Source organism: Triticum dicoccoides, chromosome 2A, assembly GCF_002162155.2.
Source record: "Triticum dicoccoides isolate Atlit2015 ecotype Zavitan chromosome 2A, WEW_v2.0, whole genome shotgun sequence".
In the NCBI taxonomy this organism is placed as follows: Eukaryota; Viridiplantae; Streptophyta; class Magnoliopsida; order Poales; family Poaceae; genus Triticum; species Triticum dicoccoides.
Window position 1 is genome coordinate 86942853 of NC_041382.1, and position 10693 is coordinate 86953545.

The following is a 10693-nucleotide window of genomic DNA, read 5'->3' on the forward strand; positions in this document are numbered from 1 at the left end:
CAAGCAGTCAAAATGGGATACGCGAGGACGTAAGTCGTTCAAGACGATCCTCAGTAAGCCTTTCGTGAAGATGTCGGCGAGCTAGGAAGAAGTTGGTACGTGCTGGACCTTGACATCAGCAATGCTGACATGTTCATGAATGAAGCGCATGTCGATTTTGACATGCTTAGTGCGTTGGTGTTGAACCGGATTGCTGGAGAGGTACATTGCGTTGACATTGTCGCAGAACACAACGGTGGCTCGACGGAGCTCAGTGAGACGCTGATGGGAGCTAGCAAGACTTGGCGACGACATTTGCCATGACGCAGTATTCTGCTTCTACGCTAGAACGAGACACTATGTTATGCCCTTACGGGACCAGGACACCATGTTTGGTCCGATGAACACACATAAGCTAGAGGTGGAGGGCCTCGTGTCCGAGCAATCGGCCCAGTCCGCATCATAGTAAGCCACCAGGTCATGGGATGGAGCAGCGCTGTGGACGCGAAGACCAAGATGAGCCGTACCTTGCACATAGCGTAGGATTCGTTTGACAAGCTGGAGATGCGGCTCGCGGGGAGCATGCATGAAGAGGCAAGCTTGTTGGATGCGTGAGTGATATCGGGACGCGTGAAGATACTGTAATGCACCAACGAGGCTGCGGTAGCGGGAATGATCAGCGACAAGCTTGTCGTTGGTGGCAGAGAGTTTGGCGCTGGCGTCGAGAGGGGTGGACATGGGCCGATAGTTGAGCATGCCGACACGGTCCAATATCTCAAGCGGATACTAATGATGCGAGAAAAATAGGTCGACACCGGAGCGTTGGACGTTCACACCGAGCGTAGGTGGCTGAAGTCAGTCATGGTGAACTCGGGATGGAGCGGGGTGATGTTGGAGCGCAGTAGGCTAGAGGAGCTCTCTGTCAGGATTATGCCATCCATGTATAGCAGCAGATAGGTAGTGGACGAGTCGTGATGGAGGATGAAGAGTGAGCTGTCGCTCTTCGAGGCGGTGAAGCCGAGCGTGAGGCTATGCGTGGTGAAGCGAGCAAACCAAGCCCGAGGCGCCTGCTTGAGGCCGTAGAGGGAGCGCTGGAATTCACAGACTAGTGGTTCGTGTCGATGAAGCTGGCGGGTTGGGCGCTATAGATGATCTCATTGAGAACCCCGTGAAGAAGCGCATTCTTCACGTTGAGCTGATAGATCGGCCATGAGCCGGTGACTACGAGGCTGAGGACGACCTTGCGTTGTGTGAAGCCTCGAAGAACCCAACACGCTTGCGTCTCCTGCTGGAGAAGGTCACCCTCGACGCCCGTGACCGCATCGAGGGCACCTCCGTGCTCGTCATTGGCATCCGCTGCAACGGCGAGAACTCCAACAGCGCCAGCTCCTCTAACGGTGCCTCTGCTGATCGGGGATCCCCCCGCCCCTTAGGGCGATCGTGGCCGGTCCAGCTGCTCCAGCAGCGGTGGTTCCAATGACCACGCCGTGGTTGCAGCAATGGCGGCCGTCCCCGGCTGCTGTTGCAAGGTGGTGAGACGCCTTGGATGGGGTACTTTGCTCCTCGTAGTGCTCCCTTCCCGCCAATTGGTCGCGCTCTCTGGTTCCCACCGAATGCCGCCGGCTTCCTTGGGCCACGCCCTGGCGCCCTTGCTTAAGCATACCCGGTCTTCTACCCGGGCCCCAGCCTACACCGTACGCGCCTACCCAGTCGTTGTCTACACCAAGCTAGCATGTTGAACGCCTCCATGAGCAACCTCTCGCTCTAGCATACCGACGCCGCTTATTGGTGCCTCGACACCGGTGCCTTGTCTCACATCTCCAGGAACATAGGTAACCTCACCAAAATTTATGATGTTTCAGTGTAACATTTTCCTCACATCATGGTCGGCAACAGATCCTCTCTCCCTGTCTCTCATGTCGGCAACACCCATCTTCCAGCCACCCCTTCCACCTCATGTTTTAGTTTCTTCTAACATCATTAAGAATTTCATTTTCGTACACAGGTTTACTCATGATACTTCTTATGCCATTGAATTTGAACCCGCTGGTTTTTCTGTGAAGGACCTAGCCAGCTGGACGCTGCTCATGAGATCCAATATCTTTGGCCGCTATACCCGTTCTTCGGCTCCGGCGCCATCGCTCTCGCCACTTTTCCCATACGGCGGTGCCAGAGGTTGCCAATGGAAATACCAGTGAGAGGAGTGGCACCGGAGCCGAAGAACGGGTATAACGGGCTGTAGCTATTGGATCTCCTGAGCAGCGTCCGCGTGGCTAGGTCCTTCATTGAAAACCAGCGGGTTAAAATTCAATGGAACAAGAATTATCATAGTAGACTTGCTTATGGAAATTAAATTCTTAATGATGTTAGAAGAAACTAAAATATGATTAAGGTGGAAGGGTGGGGTGGAAGATGGGTGTAGCCGACAGGGAGAGAGGATACGTTGTTGACCACGTGTGAGGAAGATGCTCCACTGAAACATCATAAATTTTGTTGTGGTTACATGTGTTTCCCGAGATGTGCGAGGCGTCGATGTCGAGGTATCAATCGACAACGCCGGATTGCTGGAGCGAGAGGTTGTTGGCGTTCAGCATGCTAACTGGGCCAGAATAGAAGATGGACTGGGTACGCTTGAGCATGGGCGTTGCCTGAGGACGCAGGTGGCGTTCGGGGGGAACCATGTGGCGGGAAGGGAGCACTCCAGGGAGCAAAGTAGCCCATCCAGGGCGGCTAACCACCTTGCTGCTGCTGCTGGGGACGGCCCCCGTTGCCTCGGCCACGGTGCGGTCGCCGGAGCCGTCGTCGCTGAACCGGCCATGATCGCCCAGAGGGGCAGGAGGAGCTCGATCAGCAGAGGCAGCACCGGAGGCTCCGGATATGCCAATGATGAGCGCGGAGGTACCCTCGATGTGATCCAGCAGGAGACGCGAGCTCGCCTGGATGAAGGTGGAGAAGGGGGTCTGCATTGGCATGACGGAGGCCATAATTTGGAAGTGGCGTGAGAAGCCGCAGATCATCTGGAGAGTGAGCGAGTAATCGGTCACTGGCTCGTCGACTTTATCGAGGGCGTCGGCCAGGGCATTGACCCGGCGGTAGTATTCGCTGGTGCGCAGATCGCCTTGGGTGATGTTGCGGAGCTCGGCGCCATGATCATCACGCTGCCAGGTTGGTTGTCGTAGAAGGAGTTCAGCTGGCTCCGGGCGCGAAAGGTGGTGTTGTCCGGCCACTTGATGACATCGGAGATAGCTGTATATCCAGAGGGTGGTGGTGATGTTGGTCTGGCACCATGCGACATCCTGTTCCAAGGGCTCGGTGAACGTGGCCCTCAGCCTCATACATAGAGAGAACATACCTCATAATCTGCCGCCATTTGGAGAAATTGTTGGCGGCAAGATCTAGCTTGAATTTGAGGAAGTGCCTGATGTTCAGCTGGTGCATGGAGGGCAGGCTGGAGAATGAGGCGCCGGGTGATGATGTAGGAGGGAGCCGTGGCTGGTGGGGTGGAGCCGACAGGGAGCTGGAGTCCGTTGGAGAGTGAAGCGGAAGCAGTCGGAGCACCTCTGAAGGACAGGAAACAGTGGTTAGCGGCGCGGAAGACATGATGTGGTTATGGGAGGAACTCGAGCTACCAAGTTGGAGAATATAATTCACCGTAGATTGTATTCACAGGTCAGTGTTACATATATACACGCCGAAGCACACAACGGCAAGCTAGGTTGTTACAACAGAATCCGCTATACAGACGGGAGCATGGGCTACGTGCGTTGTGATCGCGTGTGTGACGCAGGAAGCGATCGATCGGGTGGAGGCGTGGAGCTGTAGACGTGGCTGACGACTTGTTCCAACATATTGTACCAGATAAAATATATTCCAGTACTTCTGTTTGAACTTTGTTCCTCTGAGCAGATGAAGTTATCTTATGGATTTGACTGAACTTGCGTATTCCATAAGAATTCCATGTTATAGTGATAATTGTTGTTTTATGACTGTGCAATTGGACTACAGAATGTTAACTCTACAAACTTGGAGAAGAACACGCCTCTCCACTGGGCATGCCTCAATGGACATACAGAGGTATTTCAGTTGCCTCGCTATTCTATTAGTGGTTTTCATGCACCGATCTAGACATATAATGACACAAATGCTTATAAAAACAATTTTCCAGGTAATCAAGGCTTTGATATGTGCTGGGGCTGTCGTAAGTGTACTGAACAGGTATGTTAAAATGTAAATGACTGCACCAGAAGAAGTGGTGGTTTGATTGTGAAATACATGCTGCAGGATGTGTTAGATATTTCTTACTTGGTGGTGTCTGTTATAAAGGCATGATTTGGTATTCTGCAGCCATGAGAAAACCCCTATGGATGAGGCACTGACTCTCGGAAAGATGGAAGTGGTCGATGCAATCGGTGCAGCAGTAGCTCAAGCAGAGCTCAATGGTGTTACTGTCTCCTAAGCAGAACTTGACATTCTCCTTGTGTGATGGATGACGATGATCTGCCACCCTGTTCTTATCTTCTTCGTCACCGTTTCTTCCGGTCTGTGTCACTTAAGATGCTGATATGCTAGTATGTGGGGCATTAGGATGTGTTGAGCTAAGAGTTAACTGTCATCTCTGTCTGCAATCACCTGTTAGTGTCAAATGTCCTGAAAGTCTGGCTGCTGACTATGTGTGCAGCAGTCAGATGTAGTATCTTGTTTTATAAGATTGCAAAGGCCATCGGACTTGTGCTGCTGAACTAATTCCTTTCTCCCACAATCTCCTACCTAGTCAGATCACTGGGTTTTATACTTTACAGTGAGCTGAGATATCAGATATGCACTTATGGTTTTTTGTGTTGTTGTTGATCCCTCTCTGCTTTCAAACTTACCAGTTATCCAATTATTCTTATTTTTTTTTTTACGTTATTATGTATAATTCAGTTGCCTTGTAGTTGCGGCTGAAGCCATTAGCCATATATGCCACAATGCGTCCCAGTTATGATTTATGAGCCATATGTGCCACAATGTGTTCCAGTTGAGTTTATTCAGCTGGCTTCCAACTGTACATCTGGGTCGTGTATCTGAGTCAGTTTGAGCCCACTGCCTAGAAAAGTCAAGGCAGAGCCCACCACCCAGAAACGGTCTGGACAGTCCACGAGGCAAAAAATACCAGTCATGGATGGTTGGCCCATTTCTTTCTCCAAATTCAATCTCCACAAAAGGTGCATAGATCCTTCAGACTGTGTGCTCACTCTCACTTTGTCAAATTCAGGTCGCTGTGGCCTATATAGCCACACCCGTTCTCACTCCCACTTTGTCAAAATCCAGGAGGCACTTGCGGCAGGCGTGTTTTGCCAGAGACGACGCACCACTCGCCAACCGGGTCAAGTGTTCAGGTCGCTCTCTTGATCAGTTCGGCCAACCAAGGTCGGTGTCGCGGCTAGAAGAAGAAGACGATGAGGAGGAGGAAGGAAAGCTTCTGACGGAAGAAACTTATTAACGAGGGGCGACAGCCAACAGGGCAGACCAAGACATGCCGTCGCCGTCGGCGTTGTGAATCCGCGCTCGTAACAAAGGTCACGGACGGGCTCATGAGCCCGTCGCCTTCCTCGCCGCCCCGGTTACTTCGGGACACGAACGCGACGGCGGCGACGGGGGTGATCACACAAATCAATGCCGCTGCCGCGGGTGGCCCGTGATGCGGCCGTCGGTCGGTCGAGCCACACCATGACCTTGTCACGTAGGAACACGATGCCAGGCGCGACGCCCGATCGATCGGTTTTCGTCGTGAATGCGCGATGCGGCAGTGGCACCGCGGAGGTCGACGCAGTCGGCGGCTCGACGTCCTCCGTTCGTTTCTCTCTACGTACGACTGTACTGTATGTATGTAGCAGCAGTACATGCACACGGAGGACGGCCGCAAATCAGTTACTCCTACTGACTACTCTGCTGATCTGCCACTGCTTTGACGTTTCTCTCCTCGGAGGATCGCTGCTGATCACCAGGCAAGGGCAGGGCGCACGTTACGCACTTGGGCGCAGCGATATATGTGCCTGCCACCCCATGACGCACGCACGCACGTACGAGCCGATCCAAGGCACATGCAGCATGCTACGTGTCAGGCGACCCGATCCCGTGGCCGGTGCCGTGTTGACTTGGCGTCCACCCCGTCCGGCCATTGCGACTGTGGTGGTGCAAGCAAAGCGGCGACGCCATTTCGGCAAACGCACGCGCCGTGTCTCCGGTGTTTGTCTCCTCACGAGGGAGAAAGAGAGAGGGACCTAACTCACGTATGTTTCGCTGGTTATCTGGTGTCTGTTAATTGTCCTGCTGCATTTTAGGAACCTAGGATTATTCCTCGTGCTTTACAGAGTTAGTGGCTATCTAAATCTAATTATGCTGCCACTGGCTACCACATGCACGCGCCTTCGTTCTGTACAGAGACGGGCTAGTCCGGCCAGAATTGATTACACTTGCCAGGTTAACTAGTGAGTACTCCTAACTAGCTGCCCCTGCACACGGCTCTAATTTGTAGGCTGCTCTTTTGGTGGCATTGTGCGTGCATGTGTCACACACAGTGTCAGTACTCGGTCGACAGAGCTTTGCCGGAGAAAACCAAGAGCATCTTCAGCAGTTGGCCCCCTCAGGAGGCGCTAAAAATTGCCCCCGGGAGTGCACCGGCGCAAAACGCGCGCTGGGGCGTGATGCCACCCAGTCACGGCGTCCATGCAATTTTTTTGAACGGCGCAAACACGGCGAGTTCATGCATATTTCGGCGACTTCAAACCAAATTCGACCAAACACGGCACAAACACGCCCGCTCATATATATTTAAATATTTTATAGAAAAAACGCACTGCTAGGCCCGTCCGCCGTCTCGCTCGCCTCGCCGCACCTCGCCAGCCGCCGCCCTTGCAGTTCTACATGCCGAGGAGGCTGTAGAACCGCGTGTAGTCGCTGTCGTCGTCGTCGTCGTCGCCACCGCCGCCTCCATCGTGGCCGCCGTCCCTACTGCAACCCTCCCACGATTGGCGCGGCGGGTTGGACAGTCCGGGCGTCCGGCGGCGTCCTCGTCGTCATTGCTGTCGAGGATCACGACGTCGTGCTCGTCCTCGCGCCCACGCTTGCGGGCGGCGATCTCCTCCAGGGCCCGGGTCTGCCGGGTCATCACCGTTTGGAGGTAGTCGTCGCGCGCCCACCGCAGGGCGTCCGCGTCGGAGAATCCGCGCCGGGCTATCTCCTCGTACTCCGGGGGGAGACTGGGCTCCGGCTTGGGCGCGACGAGGACGAGGCGCCCGGAAGCGGGGGTGGAGTCGGCGATGCGGATACCGGAGCTGCGGGTGCGCCGGCTGACAGGCGTGTCCTGGGGCTCCTGGGGCTCCGGCTTGACGGGGTGGAGGCTGGGAGAGCCGGTCGACCGACCGGACGAGGAGGAGGACGCCCCAGGGTCCATGCGCCTCGGCGTCCATGAGCTCCCACGGCGACGAGAGAAGGACGGCGGGGAGGGGTACTCCAGCCTCAGCGTGTTGCCGCCCTCGATGTACTCGAGGACGGCCTCCAGCGTGCGGCCAGGCACGCCCCACCATCGGCGCCGCCCTTCAGAGTTGAGCCTGCCGGAGGGCACGACGCCGTTGGTGGCCTCGAGCTTCTCGGCGTGACGGCGGCGGAAGTAGGGCTCCCAGAGCGGGCTGTCGGGGACGTACCGTGGCCCCTCCCTCGCCGCCCGCGGCAGAGAGGCACGAATACGCGCGATCGCCGCACGACGCGCCGCCCCGGTGGGCGGTGGTGGCACCGGAACCCCGCCGGCGCTGATTCTCCACGCCCCGGGCACCCGCATGTCCGGCGGGACCGGGTACTCGGCCTCGTAGAGGAGCCGAGCTTCGTTTTCGTGAAGGTGGTGGCGGCCGAAGCCGTTCGCCGCCGCGCCGTCGCCAGGGAATCGTTCGGCCATTTTTACGAACTGGGACAACGAGGGAAGAGGGAGGAAGGGGAGATAGGGCGCGTCGGCGGTCGAGACTCTGTGCGTGCCACCGGCGCGCTGGGGGTCGGCTTATATAGGCGGAGGTGGTGCGAGCACGCGTGGCGGCCTCGTCTACGCGTGGCATGCGCGGGGACGCGCGTCGTCACGCCTTCACTGCGCTGCCTATGAGGCATCAATGGCGCGGCAGCTTTGGCATTGATTCGCCGTGGGAAACGAGGCGATGAGGACGACGAAGCGGCGAGAATCGAGACGAGTCGCTGGCAAGGAGGGCCCGCGGCTCTTTCGCGCCAAAAACGGTTCACCCGGCGCCCCCAGCGCGCCGGATTCGGGTTGGGTCCGCCGGCGCCAAGTTCGGCCTAACCCGACAAAAATTGGGCACTTGGAGACGCGACTGTGCCGATTTTTTACGCCGGTGGCCAAAAAGTCGCCTTGTGGACTTTGTTGGGGGCGCGGCTGAAGATGCTCTAAGCTCCTCCCCACCTTCAACAATTCCAAGAGTGCAACAACTTGGTGAGATGATCTAGCACAGCAAAACTCGCTGCATGTGAATACACGCTTTCATGGTGATCTACTACAAATCTAAGCACGTACTACGCCGCATGCATGCACGTACGTACCCTTCAAAACGTTCACGCGCAAGAAGAGGGCTGAGTTGCCGACGCGTGTTAACTGGATCTACGTGCAAGCCCGTGTCAGTGCACCGTGTGCGGTGAGACCGTGAGGCGACATAATCTGCATGTCGCGCTTCATTTCGCGCGTTATATCCTTGCTTAGACGACAGGACCACAGACACGAGCGGAGCAACGGCGTAACTCCCCGTCGCACGGTGCAGGCCGGCGGGCCCCGTCACGGGCAGCTCGCATAACTGCGTAGCAGCACCTCAACAATGCATGGAGAGTACGGAATATGAGTAACGTAGCAGTGGTAGCTGACATCGATCTCCTAGTGGCTATAGTCCCTCCCTACAAGATCTCCTAATGGAGGCCTTCAAGGAAGGAAGGAATAGTGCAAGATCCAGAGATCCATCACCCGCATGGCCACGTACAGATACGCAGTACTCATACGGCTACTGCATGCATGCATGTATACATGTGTATATATGGGCATGCATGTGCGTGTGCAGTGCACGGCAGATACCACGTAGGGTAGGAGAGCTCATTTTTAGTAAGAGAACCAATAGTGCAAGATCTTACGGATACGTACGCGCTCCGGTTACAAACGTAACGTAGGTCACTTGTAACCACCATAGCTAGCAAAATCACGTACACAAGCGTGTGTATTTTGTACCGTGGCATGCAAGTTGGAGAGCTAGCTGGGTCGCCGCGCCATCTGCAGTGAACAATTGACGAAAACTACGAAGGCATAGGCATTCAGTGCTGCGGCACGTACGTGCGTAGCAAATAGTGGTAGCTTAAGTGCACGCGCCGGCCTTCGCCTTTCATCATTTACACGTCCGTGCAGCCTCCGAGTTACCACAGCATTATTGCTCGCTTTCCCCTTTGCAGCGCCATCGCCATGCGCTGCAACACCACAGCCCCATCCCCATCACCCCAACAGTGAAGGGGGCATGGCGGCCATGCATTTCCAAAGCTCGATCTGCACAGGAGCACGTATTTTTTGCCCCATGCCCCGGAACAGCGCGCAGATTATATACTATGCCACGGAAGAGGAGACGGTTATTTTCAACGGGCTCGTCGCAAAGATGAAAAGTTTCAGTTCCAGCTCCCGAGAAGTTGTCACTCCCAAGAACTTGGCAAGATGCGGCGACAAACGACCAAGTTCACGAGCTGTTAAAAGGGAAAAGACACGCCAAAGGTTAGCTTGCGCAACAAGGTTGGCGAGCAACGACGTTCATGTCGGGCGTTTGTGTCGTTCGAGTTAGGAACCTTGCCGCCCTGTTGACTGCACGATGTACGTGGGATCCCTAATTAACAAGGCCTACCATACGTGCCTGTCAAAAGAGAATACAAAAAAACCATCGAGGTCACAGTTCAATGGCAGGACTAAAAATGATGTTCAGAGAAACAACAAAAGGCGGAGTCATCGTGTCTGCCTCCCTGTCATGTACTCCTCCCTACATTCTTTGCTTAATTATCGGGCTAATCTTGACACCACGGGGCCGGGGTCGCCGCTACACGATAGACCACACTGTCAATGTCACCCCCATGAAGTGCCATGGATTATATTACATGAAAGGAAAGAATCGAGTCGTAGACGAAGTGCGTTCGTGCAATGAACACTAGAAAATCTAGAATGTGGTCATTGTCGTGTCCAGGAATCGGATGCAAGTCGGTTTCGTCATAAACATGCTTGCACGACTTGGGGAGGTGGCATGATCGTGCTGTTTTTCTAAGCAAAGTGAGCTTCTCCTCCAGATTCTTTTCATAGGCTGAAATAAAGTAATCCAAGGATCGAGATTTTGCTAAGCAGAAGAAGAAAAAGAGATCTTGCTCAGAAAAACAGTTCTCCCAAAAACCTATTGTCGTCTTGATTGGTAACCTTGACCCCCGCGTTGCCTCCCGCATGGGGTGACTCGGGCGGCGCCCAAAAACCTAGCTGCCGCCGTCACGCACTCCCTCCTCCCCTCCCTCCCCCGCCACCGGCCTAAGACCGGAGGCCGTCGGCGGTGGCGGAGCACAACACCTCTCTCCCGTGTCTCTAGGGGTTGTGTGGGCCTCTAATCGTGTGGAGGCGCGTCCGGTCCGATCGGCACGACGGCGTCGGAGGCGGCGCGGGCTACGGGTGTGGTGG

The 10693-nt window shown here is 55.2% G+C and overlaps 1 protein-coding gene across 1 annotated transcript in view; it reads left to right on the plus strand.

Annotated features, from left to right (window-relative positions):
- LOC119353480 (ankyrin repeat domain-containing protein 2A-like) overlaps window positions 1-4825 on the plus strand; it is a 6298-nt gene extending 1473 nt beyond the window's left edge. Inside the window, exons 4-6 of the mRNA XM_037620101.1 lie at window positions 3985-4053; window positions 4145-4194; window positions 4324-4825. Of these exons, the coding sequence (XP_037475998.1) occupies window positions 3985-4053; window positions 4145-4194; window positions 4324-4435 (231 nt within the window). The 3' untranslated portion in view covers window positions 4436-4825. The remainder of the gene's footprint in view (window positions 1-3984; window positions 4054-4144; window positions 4195-4323) is intronic.
- Window positions 4826-10693: the final 5868 nt, after the last annotated feature.